The sequence below is a fragment of the Lepisma saccharinum genome, chromosome 15, assembly GCF_977018435.1.
Source record: "Lepisma saccharinum chromosome 15, izLepSacc3.1, whole genome shotgun sequence".
NCBI classification, from domain to species: domain Eukaryota; kingdom Metazoa; phylum Arthropoda; class Insecta; order Zygentoma; family Lepismatidae; genus Lepisma; species Lepisma saccharinum.
The window spans coordinates 58,027,289-58,044,328 of NC_139243.1; the positions used below are offsets into that span (position 1 = coordinate 58,027,289).

Below are 17,040 nucleotides of genomic sequence, written 5' to 3' on the forward strand. Positions count from 1 at the left end.
GAGTCCAGAGTCCTCTGTTTATGATTGCCCTCATGACTAAAGTTCATTAGCTACTTATTGTGATTAAATCTATACAATTAGAAAAAGTGATGGTAGGTGGCAAAAAATCAATATATTTAAGGGGATAAACAGGTAACAATACACACATTTTTTGTAGTTTCTTCAATCTTATTCATTTGGCTTTTTGAGTTTTGGAATAAATTTTTCACTTCATTATTCACTGCAGAGTACAACACACAGGAACAAGAATACACGCTCGTCAGGTGTTCGAATCCCGGCCTTCACCATTTCCATCATATATCACTCTGATCCTCATTTTCTCGATAACAAAGTGTGGCAGAAATTATAAGTAAAGTAAAGTGCTCCCCTGTGCTTAGCACAACGCCATCAAGGCGTATAGGGGGTGTGGGGGTAATGCCACACACTTTCTTGATCCGGTCATGAGTGGGGGTGATGTGATCAGCATCACGCCCCTAACCGCCTTTACCCCCCAGGGTTTCCCCCAGGTACCCATGTTATTCGACGCTGGGTGGGTGCCGGGGCCGCTTCCATCGTTAGAAAAGTTCCCAGATTTGAACCGGCTGGGATCGAACCCGGAACCTTTAGCATGGTAGTCAGATGCGTTACTGACTGAGCCACCGGGGCCACTCAAAATATAAGTAATTACATAAACCTAATCAACAACAACAATAAGAACATTAGTTCTCTTGCCCAAATAAATACATGCTTACTCAAGTGTTTTCCTTGGAAGCCAAGATTACTATATGTAAATAAAACGCTACTAAAACTAGAGCGAGAGATATAGAGCATGAGCAAATATTTGTTATTTAATCATTATATATTTTATATTTGGAAAAAAAAAAAGAAAGCATAACATTTTTTTCTGCACATAATATGTTCCCATTTCATAAATAATGAAACTACATCCCATATTATACATACACAATATGTAAAAATGTTGAAAAAATCATTCAACTTTCAAAACCGTTACCCATGTAGGGCTGGTAACCAAATGTACTGATCTAAATTTATGTTGAAATTTTTTTTGCAATTAATATATGTTCATGTTGTACATAACATAAAATTTGTTCACAATGCAGAATCTTGAATATCTGATGTATTTAGTCCTGACATGTGGCCCACGTATTTCTATCATGAAATACTACCACAATTTTTATGTGTCTGAACCAGTTGCATGCACATACAAAATGTGTAGAACCATGTGTAAATACTAAGAAATGCAAAAATATACAAGTTTCAAGAATGTGTTTGCAATTGTGCATTGTGTCAAATGCACATGGATCAAATATGAACTACAGACACAACCATGTAGGGGCCTATATGGTATATGGCAACAATATGCTGAATGATATTCCTGAATATATCAGCATCCTCATGACAAGCATGTTTCCATGTGTCAATTTTGCTGGCTCTGTGGCCAAGCATATCAATTGTTTGGCTTTTAATCCCATGAACAAAATTTTCAGGTTTGAAACTTTGTCTGTACCTTTATCAATTACATCAGATCATCACTCATCCTCATCATAATGATCAGTAAAGAGAAGCAGAAAATCAAGAGTGATACAACCAAGAAAATGTAGAAATTCTAACACAATTAAACCTGCATGTGTAACTTGACAAAAAAAAAAAGTAGAATTATTTTCAGCACCAGCAACTGAATTTCAGTTGCAGCAAGATCTTCATCATTATCAGCATTTGCCTGTCCAAGTGCCTATTGTTTAACTCCAAATCTTTCATGGCCACTGCATTTTATACGTAGTAAGGTAAACCATGCCATGAAGGCACATTTAGGAGATGTGGGGGTAGGACCCCACACATTTTCAGTCTCTGCTCTTTTGGAGGTGATGTGACCAGCACTATGCTCCATCTGCCTTTATCCCCCCAAGGTTGCCCCCAGGTATCCAGGCAAACCCCAGAACCACTCTTTGCAGGGACAAGGACAGAAAAATTCCGACCTTAGATCACCCACCCTGGAAACTGAACCCAGGTCTCCCACGTGACAGTCAAATGCCCTACCAACTAGAGTGTGAGTAATTTCCTTTTTTTACTTTGCTTTTTGTGCCATTTTTGGCTAATTTTCGTAGATGGGGATGAGTGATTATGTGATGAAATTGATGAATGAACACTCACAAACATTCATGCCCAGACCTGGATTGTGGCACGATGTGCTAATCACTCCATCACGTGGGCTGGTCCTTACCTACTAGATCGCTGTGGTATTTTACATGGTTTGATTTCTAATTATGTCTGTCAACACATACTTCAGAGGTTTCGTGACTACTTACTACACTTTTTGTGGAGAACAATTTTTCCCTCCCATGCACTTCTATCTGATTGTTTGCAAGCAGTCATTCATTTACTGTTGTCTTAGATAGAGACTGCTGCTACCATCTTATTTCAAATGCATGTGATGTGAAGGAGTCTTATTTCACTCCTAAATGTTTTTGTTATTATGTTAGTCAGGTTAGGTTTAGGGCTCTTGGTAGTAATAAAATATTCTGAAATCCTTTCATTGTTAGATTAGGTGGGTCACCTTTAGATCTCCTAGCAGTAGGAAAATGCCCCTAAATTCTTGAAACACCTGATCACATCTTGATCTGGCCTTGAGCACAAAACTTCCTTCGAGCCTCACATGATAATCTGCAAATAATTGACGAAAGTTCAGCAGATTGAAAGAGAAACTACATTCCGTACTACTTCACAAATTCTGTATTACATCCAAAACAGTGGTGTTGCTAGTATGACTCCCAAAAATACCATTCCTGTCTACATTTAGTGCAATTTTGCTTGTAATTATATAGTGTACATTTCATACTTCTGATGCAGAAATGTAACCCGTATTAACCATGTAAACAAAACCAAACTAAAAGTTTCACTACTCACATGGTTGCAAATTGACTACACATATATGTACAAAAAAATCCTTTCCAAAATATTCTATCAAAGTGGCTTACAGAGGTGTCGCAAAATGTTCCAATATTTTCACTGAAATGACACTTCCAAATATGTGCTTATTTAGTACTTTTTACATGTTAAATGTTTCTGAATTTGAATTATGTGTTTATTTTTTTAACTTAAGGCAAGCAACCAAACTACACTAACTGAGCCTTGCAAGTGCTAGATAGGCTTACATTCTGACTTGGGTGCTGCAGAAGTATCTTGAAACACTAATGGTGTCATGAAACGAAACAGTTTGGGAACCCTGTTCTATCATACAGTGTTTATTCCATATACTAGGTCACTGATACATTTGATCACATAAGAAGAATTCTCCCTCATTGCTTGAAAATGCTTCGTCTTTTCTTTTTCAAGAGTATAGAACCCGTTCCGAAAGTCGCATGAGTTTAACACGTTAAGCGAGTTATGGTAACTGGCTGTCTCACAAGTGATTTCATGCATTTCGAGAAATCCATTATGCTGTCCCAAAAGTTGCGTTCCGTACGTTTCGTGCAAGAACAAGATTCACCAAACACACGGGCCACGAGGCTAATTTGTTCGGTGGGCCCGACCCTGTGGCCGAGCGGTTAGCACATCGCGCTGCGATGCCAAGGGTCCCGGGTTCGAATCCCGGTCGGGCTTGGTTGTTTGTGAATGTCCATTCATCAATTTCATCCTTTCATCACTCATCCTCATCTTCCCAAATTAGCCAAGAGGCACAAAACGCGAAGTAAAATAAACTAAATCAATCAATCAATCATAATTTGTTCGGTGAGAATCGTCTGCTGCTTGCAGACAACGCGGTTGCTTGATGAATTCAAACTGAACTATTTCGAAAATGTATTATAATTTTAACAGATAGCAACATGCACAAGATGAGTATGCCTCAACTGTCCTTAGAATGTGATTAGAATGAGTAACAATGTCCGCAGTAGTGTTTATTTTTGCCATTAAGAACATTCCTTCTGCTGGACACCATGTGGAAACATTCTCTAAAAAAAAGCTATGCCTGCACTTTCACCTAGAGTGTCCCATAAGTCTGTAAAATAACTGGTTTCACCAGATTCATGAGCCCAGTTATTTTCATTGAATGTGTTTGTTTCGTTAAGACTTTCGGAACGCAACCATAATATTGTGCTTATATTAACCTGCGATCGGTCATGGGTGAATGCCACACTCACAATTTAATAAAGTGTCATTTTAATAATATTTAAAATATTGGCCTGCAGCACACACTACCAACTTTCAGAGTACCACTGGAAATACAACAAATTAATTTCAAAAAAATAAAATTTGAATTTTAAATTCTTATACAATTAACAATTTTTTTTTGTTGATTAATGTATTCCTTAACATTTTTGACTTGTGTTTGTAGATGTATCTATTCCGACCATGAACAAGTGAAATGACAAATGTAAACTACTCCACACCTGAAATTAAATATTATATATGTATAAATATATATATATGTGAGTGTGTACATATGTCATTTAATTGAATTAATATTTTGTGGATACATTGTATTGGCCGACACATATATCTCTGCCGCAATCGGTGCAGCGCAATGTGAGAAACAGTGTTGCTAACCTGTTCGATAGAGAAATTGCTACAGTGCCCTGAGGCAGGCACTGTTCATAGAATAAGGAAATGAGAGAAATCTGCTCTATCTAAACATTGAGTTTTAAACACCATGCATTATAACAAGAGCTGGGATTAATAAGTGCTAACAAGTGGCTTTATATGTACATACATATGGACTAAAACTTTGCTAAATTTGGACTAACACATGCGTACCCAAAATGATGCAAAAAAGACTTCTTCATAGTGATTCATTATTTGTGTGATTTCAAATAAAGTAAACAATGTCTTATTTTTCCATTGCATTAATTGGCCTCGTGGCATTTTAACTGTTCGCTCCCAAAAAGCCCATCCACACTGGTACTGGAACTGCAACGACATGTGATACATGACTGACACTACTACTGGTTTGAGAACTTATTATCTGCGCTTTGAACATGTTAAACGTCGACAATTGGATCACAAACACTGCTCCTTAAGCAGTATTATTGCCTCTCTATGATGGGCGACAGTCAGCTGTCTTTGTTGTACATTTACAAACTATACTGGCTTCTTCAACAATAACAAGAATAAGAAGAAAGTAATAACAAGTACATATATTGCCACCAGACGATAAGCTGCGTGGATTTCCCTTTTGTTATGAATTTTAACATGAGAGATGTGAATGTAGCTAGGAAAGTGAGGACATGCAATATATAACTGGAATGACCAAAATATAATAGGAATAGAAATATACAAAGCTTTGTATAATTTAAAAATGCCGTTTACAATAAATTTTACAAGTTTGGTAGGGAATCCAGATGTTCAACTGTAGCAATTGCAAGGAGGAATGTTTATATTTTTGTCTCAAGACAAAATATAAAGGGAACATTTAATTTATAATAAATATCTACTTTTGAGGTAGATAACACATGCTGTGTAGGCACAGGGGGTGAGTGAAGGTATAGAGCTCCACATATTCTTGATCATAGCCATAGTTGTGATGGTGATTAGCATCCTGCCTTTACCCTCCAGGGATGTCCTGATTTATATGAGTCTGGGTGAACCTCAGAGCCATGCAGAAACAGGGAAAATTTTCCCTTGTGCAGATCACCTGACCCGGGATGAGCCTAGGTCTTCCGAGTGATAGCCAGATGCTCTACGAACTGAGCTATGGTGGTTCTTGGTAGATGACTATAATTTTCATAAATACCCTGTATTTACCCAAATTTTATTTAGCTACCCAGTGTTTAAATACCCATGTCGCAACCCTACCCTACTTATGACTTCAGTTTTCTTCATTCTAGGTTTCAGAGGATGACAGTTTTTCCAAAGTTTGTGTGCTATCCATGCATAGACAAGCCAGACAATGTTGCAGGACTTCCATAACATGTCTTCTGAGTCGGAAAACCTTCTGAATGAGAACCCATCATCTGCAGAAGAGAAGCAGAGAGGGGAGATGGGCTTTGAGGTAAAGTTACTATTTTTCGCTTGAAGGAGTTGTGATGTACTAAAAAATACAGTCAACAATTATTTGCTCTTGGGGTGGTAATAGATGTATTTCTAAGAAATGAAGAGTATTATTTTACACCTGCTGTTACTAATAATATAATCATGTATACTTCCTTGAATAACCACTGTGAAAGGGATATGTTAGTATCAGGGTTCTTGTGAATAAAATTGTGTTTCATATTACACTATTCTCTCCTGTTTTGCACAGCAAATAAATTTTGTGTGTGGCATGGACCTCATTGTAAAACTATTTTAAAATAAATGAGGAATGGAATACATCTACAGAAGAAGATATTGCCATGTTTAAAAATATATTTAAAATTCAATTTAATTATGTAATGTGCAAGAGTTGCATGTGTTCATTATATTTTACCATACATTCTTGAAAAATGTATATGTTAATGCACTCATCATAATAAAATACTAGTAATGAAAGCTGTACCTAGAGTGGGTAATAATAAACACCACATTCATATTTTCGATCTTATAAAATGAGTGTTTATCAGAAACTTTGTAAAATGAGGAGGTTGAAAGGCTAATTGTAGGACAAATGTAGGTTTTTTTTTTATATATAACAACATTCATGATGGAAACCTTTGTTTAGAAAATCAAAACACTGCATTTTATCTTTTAATAACCACTCCTAGAAGGTATTTCATAGTTAATGTATATTTTACATAACAAAATCAGATCACACATACACTGGAACTCAAATTTTAAGTTTCTCTTTTTTATTTTTTCCCCCAACTTTAGTTTACCTCTTTAGCTACTACCCCCTGAGGAATATTTATTCTCAGTTACACTGTAAGTGTATGTAATGCTTGTTATGCATTTTCTTACTTGGAGCAGCATTCAGATACAGCATGGACAAAATGGACCAAAGAATTATTTACCTTTGTTATATTAGATTGCTCCATTGGAACATGCTGACTCTCTTCTGTATTATTTCAAGTATTCTGCCTGTCTATTCAAGTCTCTGCCCATCTGTCTTTTTACAGAAACCATAGAGCATGTTTCATGCTAAAATGGGTGATCTGAGGTCAGAATTTTTCTACCCTTGTCCATGTGTATAGAGCACCTCTGAGGTTCATCCAGCCTCAAATAAATAGGTACCTGGGGGTAAAGGGCAACTGGAGAATGGTGCTGATCACATCACCTCCATAGTGAACCAAGATCGAGAATGTGTGTAGCTCTATCCTCTACATCCCCTTCCCCTAAATGTGCCTCAATGGCACGGTGCAATATGCATGGGGGACTTTACTATAGTGCACGCCACAATTGACATTCAAAAGAGGGGGCTACATCTGGTTGTAGCCAATTTTCTTTGCCCTTGTATCCACTAGGGTGTATCAAAACTCACATCCCCTTTGTTTTAGAAAGTCTTAAGGCATGAAGTGTGCAGAAGTTTCTGTGGTGTTTTTTTTTAACAACCTGTGATTTTTGAGGCTCAGTCAATAAATAATGAGGCAGAGGATATTACACCAAATCTATGGTAGTTAGAAGTGGGTCGATGGGCCTGAAATCGAGTTGCAGGTGTGATAAAACTGATTCGCACATGTTTTCTAGCTAGATGGTGTTACGAGTCTGGCAAGGTATGCACAAAGGCTGCTAACTGAGCAGCGGCCGTGTCCAGTCATTCCATGTTTGACTGCGACGCGTAATGGATGCGTCCAAAGAGGAGCAGTGGGGTGCTGTGCGCTTCTTGGCAGTGGAGGATGTAGGGGGTCGTGAAATCCATCGACGAATGGAAATGATATATGGGTATATGGGGTGCACTGTATGTCCCGGACAAGAGTGCAGGAGTGGAACAAACTCTTTTGCGAAGGACACGCAGAGTGGGGCACCAAAGTGTGTCACAGACCAGCATGTTATGCAGGTGGATGAGCTCATCAAGACAGACCGTCATGTATGAGTGGATGACATTTCGGCATCAGTGGGGCTTAGTCATGGTGCTGCCCACACAGTCATCAAGGACACGTTGATGTTCCGTAAAGTTTGTGCTTAACCTTCGAGCGGGCGCGCCTGCGCAAAATTTACGCCAAAAGTAATTTTTTCGTCCGGTCATTGTTGAAAATGAGTCGACAAAATGTAGACGCGAGCGAAATTCAGCGTATCCTTCAAGTTTCTTCTGATGAAGAGGGATCACATTAATTGGACAGTGATAGTGACTTAAGTGACGAATATATAGAAGTCAATCAATATGACAGTGAATCATTTAGTATCATTCATTATGAGCAAGGATTTTTATAATATAAACGTAAATTTTTTTGGGTCTACATTTATTTATATCATATCTGAGGTTAATATAAATGAAACATGTTGAAATACAAGTTAGAATGCTGAAAAAAAATACTTGTAACATTTAGATTTTCAGCAGGAATATCTGTCGTAAAAAGTACGACGCACCTGCTGATGAAAAGCGTGGTGTGCTATAAATATGTAATAAGTTACGTGCTGTCTTTTTTAATTTCTTTCAGCATTCTAACTTGTATTTAAATATGTTTCATTTATATTAACCTCAGATATGATATAAATAAATGTAGACCCAAAAAAATTTACGTTTATATTATAAAAATCCTTGCTCATAATGAATGATACTAAATGACGTAAAAAATGCGTCACGCGCCCGCTGGTGACACGATTATGAACGTGCCCGCTAGAAGGTTAATGGGTCTTGCAATGTCATCCTATTGCCAGGGTTGGTCCGGGTGGCCTATCCCAGTTTTCCCCATTATTTTTTTTTAGAAAAAACCAAACAAAAGTTGTTTTTTTTTCAGAAAATGTTGTAAATTATTGCTTTAAATACTTGTGAGGTTCTGCGATTGTCAAAATTTTTTGTAAAACTTTTAAAGAAAAGGCTTTAAATACTAAAAATAAGGAATGTAGTACTGTAGTACATGTCACAGTGTTTTTTTTTCAAGCTATTATCCTCAAGTCATGCTAGCAAATAAAAATATTATATATCTAAGAAAGAAAATAGAAAATGTATCAGAAATTTTTAGATAAATCCTTTGCATTTATTCATGCAGCATAGTTGAAAGGAGCTTATAATTTTGAAATGTGGGAGCACTTTGGTTATCAGTTACTTCCTTATTGTGGCATAATTAAATTGGAACACACTTTAAGTGATTTTTGTCATTTCTCATCCTAATGGGTTGCTTGCTTATGCAGTAAAATGTTATTTATGTCTGGTTAGGAGCTCTGTACCCATGTAAGTTGTGTTTCTTCATAATTACCATAATATCAGCTTTGTGCACGAAACTTAAAGCATATTATGTACCTGCACCATAATTTGACAATAAAATTATCAAAATATGATGCATGATTTAGGAGGAGCATGGGTTAGGGTGGATGGGCAGAGAGGGATAAGTCATGTATTTAATGACCATGATAACTTCTGTAATTTTAGAATAATTTAAATAAAATTATTTCTGCAGCTAGAAAACTTGTGAACCAAATTGAACAATTTGTTTCAATGTGGTGGATGAAAAACTTATTTTCTGCATGTTGCTATGCTATGCTTTACAATGTTTTTTTTTCTTTTTCAAAATGGTCTAGAATACATTTTCAGAGTATAAGGAATTAAACTGAGTAATTTTAGAGATTTCATTGGTCTGCAATTTTGCAGCAAAACTTTTAAAATTATATTTCTTAGCTTAGGAGAGGAATGATGGTAATAGGTAAGATCACACACATTCTATTTTTGATGACTGCCATAAATGCAAAGCTTTTGAGTTGCAATTTTTATAGCTGCAATATAACTTAAAGGTTGGTCTAACATTGTATCTGAGAAAAATTGGTCACCATGTTTAAAGATAGTAGACAACATACTGGTTTAACATGTCTTGCGAGAACTTTAAATTATGCTCATATTTGACTAGATTATATTTTCGTACATTAAGAAACACAAGTCTCAGCAATGTTACGGCATCACTTGAGTTTTAAGTTTTTAAAAACTGTGTAATGTAGTGTGTGTGTTTTAGGAAGGTTGGGGGTAAGTCACCAATTTTGAGACCACAATAACTGCAGCAAATTTAGAGGTTTTTAGTTGAAATTAGTCCAACTAGATACACCTACGGAATGGCTCTGTTTTGCATTTGCATTTGCATTTGTTCAAAGCATTTGAAGAGTGTAGATAAAAAATTGATTTTTCTTATGCTGAAGTAGATTTCAAATTCTGATGAGACTTTCAAATCTCTGCCTAAACTACTTTTTTGGAGATTAAGAAAAGAGTCTTAAGAATTTTAGGGCTTTTTTTAAGGTATAATTTGACAATGAATGTTTTGAAATGTAGTGCATGTTTTGGGATCGTTGTGACCAAATTGGAGGTCACCAATGTTTTGACCATGAGAATTGCCATTCTCATAGCATTTGAAAGCTTATTGTGGAGTAGTTGGAATAAAGCCAGCTTACGGAAGGTGTTCACATTTTAGTATGATTGCATTTGCAAGTTTTCTCGATCAAGCAGGAGTAATTACTCGTTCCGTTTCTGATTCAGCATTAATGCTAGCCAGGTATTTTGGAAGATGTGTAAGGTATTCCATTTGGATGAAATCAGCCAGAGAATTAAAAATGACAAACTTATAATTTGTCATGGTTAATACATGGGGGAGGTATTTATGCTTGAAAAATCCCGAAAAATAATGGGAAAACATATCTGTGATAAACTGTGAACAAACTGTATTGAAGCAGATTTAAAACATTGTGTTACATAGTATTTTTGTATTATTGAATGGTCTATGCATATGAAATAAAATAGGAAGAAATGTGTTTGTAGCATAATTCATTCCAACATATGTACAACACTGCATTCACAAAATAATTTGTTTCATAAACTGAAGTTCAGAATGGATTTGATTGATAGACTTGCTTTATTTTAATTTGCTTTTGTGTAACTTTTGGCTAATTTGCGAAGATGGGGATGAGTGATGATGTGATGAAATTGATGAATGGACACTCACAAACATCCATGCCCAGACTGAGATCCGAACCCAGGACCCTTGGCATCGTAGCATGATGTGCTAACTACTCTGCCACAGGGACCGGCGAAGTTCAGAATAAAATATTTACTAATAGTATTAACTGGAAATGTGCATAATCTTGAAAAACATGTGCTTTAACGTCTAAATTTGAGTATCATTATGGAGGAAGAAGGTAGCAAACCTAATTAAGAAAATTAAAAGTCTGTAAAAAGTTAGTTACTGCTTTTTTTTGTGGGAAGAAATGTTTCGGCACTATTCAAGTTGATATGTTACCGCGTTGTTTGTTAATGTGTTCATCATAAGAACTACTCAAATTTGTGTTATGTTCATAATCGATAATGCATCCAAGTACTCACACACACACACACACACACACACACATACATATGGATTTCTCTTGTTTGTTTCAGTGTTTGATCAATTGATTTGCTTTATTTTACTCCTCTTTTCTGCCCCATTTGGCTAATTGCAAAGATGAAAACGAGTGATACCATTAAATTGATGAAGGAACATACAAATAATACCCATGCCCAGGCTGGAATTCAAACCTAGGACCTCTGGCATCGTAGGCATTTCTCATTAGAATAAAATGTTATTAGTCCTCACTTATAATCAGTTGGCAGTGTGGAGTACCCTTGTTGACTACCAGAGAGAAAAAAAAATACTGGTAATGACATATTCTGTACTCCCCCCATTAATTTGATTCTTGGATACACCAAAGTATGTGCCTCCTCACGGAATGCAACCCTGAAAACTGATCACAAAGCAACAGCGTTAACTATTACACCATCCAGGAGGAGTTAAATCAAGTTGTTGGACAAATATTGTAGAACAGAAATATTAAATAACGATTCCCTGTGGCAATTATCTCTGGAGCAAGGGTGTGCATAGCATCAGAAAAGCTGCTGTGAAGGTTGGTAACTGCAGTCGCTTACTCCTCTCCAGGCAATCCATTTCTCTCTCCCATGTTCATTGGTGGAGCCATCTCACGTTACTACTTGCGCAGAGACTTGTTCTTGTTCGCTTGCTCCAGAGAGAGTTGGGACAAGGTATAAAGCAATATAAATACATTACTACTATGGGAAAAATGTATTTCATTTTTTATATATTTTTAAATATAACCTGAGAAAACCAATAAAACCCAGTTTTGCCTGGATTTTATCTGAAAAAATAAATAAATGAAAAACCTACCCTGAAAAAACCTGGGCAAAATACCAACCTTGCGTATTGCATGACAATGCTAAACCACACACAGCCAACACAACAAAGGAATGTCTGAAAACATTCAAGTGGGAAGTCCTGAGCCCCTTCCCTCCTCTCTATAGTCAGATCTGTCCCTGTGTGACTTCCACATCTTCGGTGAGCTAAAAAAAAACACTGAGGAGACAACAGTTTCAATTGGATGATGACGTCAAGGAGTACGTGTCCAGTTATTTCCAACAGCAGCAAAATAAGTTCTACGAGCATGCCATTTTGTGACTGGTGTCACAATGGGATAAATGCCTAACAGTGGCAGACAATACTTCTGAGGGACGTTACATAAGTACTGTGAAATATCCTCTGCCTTGTTATTTATTGACTGAGCCTCATAAATAAAAAAATCTGATAATTTTTTTTTATAAAAAGTAAAGAAGACATTTAAATTAAACATCATCATTTTTAATCCACACTGCTTGTGATTGTCTTTCAGAAGGCTTCTCCATCCTGGTCTGATGGTTGTGAACAAAATGTGGCTCTTCAAGTGTCTGGCACAGGTTTCTCTCCTATGAAAGTGCTCATAAAGTCTGAATCAGAAAATGCCGATCCATTAGTTTGTGAACAAACATCTCTGGAGAATGTGTGGCTTCCGGATGAGTCATGTGTCAAGACTGAAACAGAATTCTTCAAGAAGCCTCCGTATGTTGATATCTCTGTTGACATCAAACCATCTAATCAGTGCATACAGGATGCTTCTGTTGACAGCAAACTATCGAGTGAGTACATGAAAGAAACTTCAGTTTGTAAAGTGGAAAATGTGAGTGGTGATAGTTGGATTCAATTTGAAGGCAGAAATCAGGAAGTTCCTAGTGGGCAAAATGTTCATAAACAAAATGTTCATAAAAGTGAAGGATTTTATCCATGTTATCATGGACAACTTGTTAAAAAAATGCCAGCTGAGGACAGTGACAATGGTGAATTAATTTTAAGTGAAGATAAAGACATGAAATATAGTGTAGAGAATCCTGATGAGGTGGAAGGCGAAATGGCAGATCCTGCAGATAGGTAGGTGAAGAAAATTTTAGTGCAAGGATTGAAAATGAGCATGGCCGTACTAAGGTTCAAAATTGGACCTTATAGCTTGTAGATTATGATTCATGTAATTTCTGTATTGTGCCACCAGTGCTGCAGGTTTACTGGTCATTCAAAACAAGATTCTCCAGAAGTGTCCACCCCACCATGTCAGATTGGGATAAAATTTGTTACATGATATCCTTAGACATATATAGCATGGTGGCTACTCACCGGAAATTCCTATGCGTGAATTCTGCTTGAAATTTTCTCCATCGATGTAAAAAATTACAATTTTTATTACCGCCCACAACTTCACCTTTTATGCAAATAAAAATACTTTCGTAAAATTTCCTTGTTGGCTTCTCTCGCCATTCCTTTTTTTCTTAGTCTTCCGAACTGCTGTCCCATGTGCCTTCACTGGGTATCGAACCTGGGACCCTTTGATCACAAGGCGACGATGTTACCACTACACCATCGGGGGCACAAAAGTTGTTAGAGAGAGAATGCATTGACGTCCCGTGAAATTAGTTGCGCCCTATTAAATCAATATTGATTTCAGCCTGCAAAAAATTGGATCATTGGAAATTGGTCAAAAGTGGCACAAGAAACGAAGTGAAATAAAGCAAATCAATAATAATAATAATGTTATAATAATATTATTATTAAAACTATTATTATTATTGTTAGTTTATTCTGGAACTTGCCCCCTGAAAAAATTCGTGGTTGCGCCTCTGATAGTAAATATAAACTCAACACCTTAAATTAAATGTTTTAATTATATTACGTATACCGTTTAATTGAATCAGAAATTTTGGATGTTGGAATCACATAGACCCTTTATATTATTAAGATATTTGTGTGTGGATGTTGAGAGACAGTAATATACGTAAGGTTAAAATAGAAAAAAAAATCTGCTTGAATTTTTGGAAAGTTCGCCTTGAAATCCGGGAATTATACTTGAATTCTATCATGGTCCTAGAGTAGCCACCCTGTATAAAAACCCATATATTTATTTTTGCTTCTGGAATATCAATTCTAGTTTGGAATTTATAGTCCTCTAAAATTTCCTGCCATTTGATGTCTTTTTTTATGAGATCAAGCTATGTGTAGAGTGCTGTATCCAGGATTTTTGGAAGGAGGAGGGGGGGTTGTATATACTTTTTTGATAGTCAGCCCTCATTTTGTTGTCTTTTCCTGGCTTTAATTTTTTTTAGGAATAGAGGGCCAAAGGGGAGATATGTCCCCTACATTTTCCAATCCCATCCCCTTAAGGTTACACAGCATGTAAATATTTTGGGCCCAGGTTCCTTTTGTTTTATTGTGATTTCATCATGGTACGAATGCAATATTTACATGGTTCATTTTCGATTTATGTTCGTTAACACATACTGGGGAGTTTTAGCGATTACTTAAGATTTTGTTAAATATATGCTTTCGTGGTTAGATTAGGCAGGTTAGGTTTGGTTTTCTTAGCATTAAAATAAAGTTACCAAATGCATTCTACTAAGGTTCTGATTTGCTTCTACATTCATTCCCACTAGTCTACCATACTAACTGTAACTTGTCAATGAAGAATACCTTGTCCATGGGAAGCATGCATGCTTGTGTAAGGTAATTTTTAAGTTTTATTTTTCAACATAAATAAAGGGCCTCCCCTATGGTATATTGGTAACGTTGCCACCTTGTAATCAAGGTGTCCCTTTTCGATACCCAGTGGAGGCACATAGTGTTTCAGATCCCACTTTAAATTGTAGGTTCAGTCCTGATTAGCTTACTGTGCATAAAGTGGACTTAAAACAACAATTCAATCAATCAATCAACATAAATAACTTTTTTTTAGAATCCAAGCAGTGCTTCTTTAAGAATGTTTCAAATTTCGTGTGACAATGATTTCCAAAATTCTACGATATTAGTCTTTCTGCTAGGAGAACTTTAAAAAAAATCATAAAACAGTCCGAACTCTTACCTTTAAAATAGTTAAAAAATTAAGTTTGATGCAGCATGCATATCACCATGCCAAGCAACATCAATGTTATCAATGTTTTAAGCAAAAATGTGCACACTTGAGATGAGATACCAGATTGTGGCATCACGTGTGTTCACAAAAAAAATATTGTCAGGTGGTATTTCACATAGTGGCTTATTTTGTTGCTTTCACATTAGAGGATATACTTACCAGAATTCAAGAAGATCGGTTTGTGTTTAGAGGTTGCTCAGCGACATCGAAATAATACTACTAAATTGATGTACAGAAAATGTATTTTTTCTATATGTCAACTGCATTTAGACACTAAGAAATTAATCTAAAATATTGAAGTAAGAGTGTGTAGATGTGTTGTTCATGAAAGAAATTAATCATCCATCAGCTATTCATTAATTTCAAAAAAGCATATGATTCGGTCAAAAGAGATAAATTATATAATATATTAGTCGAGTTTGGAATACCCAAGAAGCTTGTTAGTATGATAAAAGTATGCACCAGTGAAACAGAAAGTAAAATTCGTGTGGGTATTAATATGCCTGACAAATTTACAATTCATTATGGGTTAAAACAAGGAGATGCATTATCTCCATTGCTCTTTAATTTTGCGTTAGAATATGCTGTTAGAAAGATAAGAGAAACTAAAGAAGGAGTAAAATTAAATGGTGTGAAATCAGTTGTTAGCATATGCAGATGATGTAGACTTATTAGGGGATGATATAAATACAATTAAGAATAATGCTAAAATATTTTTCAAAACTGCTAAAGAGATAGGTTTGGAAGTTAACAAAGAGAAAACTAAATATATGCTTACAGGCCGAAACCAAGTGTTAGGTAATAATCAAAATCTAATTATTGATAACAATTCGTTTGAACCAGTTTCTAAATTCAATTACTTAGGAGTAATACTAACAAATGAAAATGATATTAAAGAGGAAAGAAAAAGTAGGCTTAATTCAGGAAATACATGTTACTTCTCTCTTCATAAACTTTTGTCTTCTCATTTAATATCTAAGAAACTAAATGTTAAAATATACAAAAGAGTAATGTAGTATTATATGGGTGTGAAACTTGGTCCCTTACATTGAAAGAGGAACATGAATTGAGAGTATTTGAAAACAAGATCCTTAGGAAAATATTTAGACCTAAAAGGGATGAGGAGACAGGTGAGTGGAGAAGGTTACACCTTTTCTTAGTCCTGTGTTTGATGCAGCAGTGTCGAAACTCATCCCTACAATGTCATCACACACTTCCCTCAATTGAAGCAGCTCATAAGTAGCTTTGCTTGTGCTTCTCCTGTTCCAGATGGTATTTTGGCAATTCCGAGTATTTTTTCCAAGTTATGGCCAGTGACAACGACAGCCAGTCTATCTAAACTAGTTGTTCTGGTAGCAGTTTCATCAGCTGTACTTTTTTTCATAATTCTTGCATTCCAGTGAACAGTAAGGGGTGGTTTCGCTGCTTGTGTGAAATAGGCTTTATTTTGTCTGTGGTTTTGGCGCGATGAGCTGACCTTCTATGTTGCACAGTTGAACATGAGAGTGGAGCGTCTGCAAGATCCTGACAATCTGCTTTTGCTATAGCTGCAGCTAAAATTGTAAATTTGATGTCAGACAAATTAATACAATCTAATGTTGAAGAAACTTCTGGGAAACTCAGCATGTTTTGTAAAATTCGGGACTACTTGGATGTACTTTGGCCAGGATCATCAGATTCAGCCCGAGATGTGTCACGTTTTTTTTATATAATACAGTGGTATCTGAATATCATAAGAGTCAT

At 36.1% G+C, this 17,040-nt stretch overlaps 1 protein-coding gene across 4 annotated transcripts in view; it reads left to right on the forward strand.

The window, feature by feature from the left end:
* LOC145999494 (uncharacterized) overlaps positions 1–17,040 on the forward strand; it is a 168,857-nt gene that overhangs the window by 84,401 nt on the left and 67,416 nt on the right. For all 4 annotated transcript variants that reach the window (XM_083136458.1, XM_083136455.1, XM_083136456.1 and 1 more), the window contains exons 2-3: positions 5,823–5,986; positions 12,700–13,271. In XM_083136458.1, the coding sequence (XP_082992584.1) occupies positions 5,885–5,986; positions 12,700–13,271 (674 nt within the window). In that variant the 5' untranslated portion in view covers positions 5,823–5,884. The remainder of the gene's footprint in view (positions 1–5,822; positions 5,987–12,699; positions 13,272–17,040) is intronic.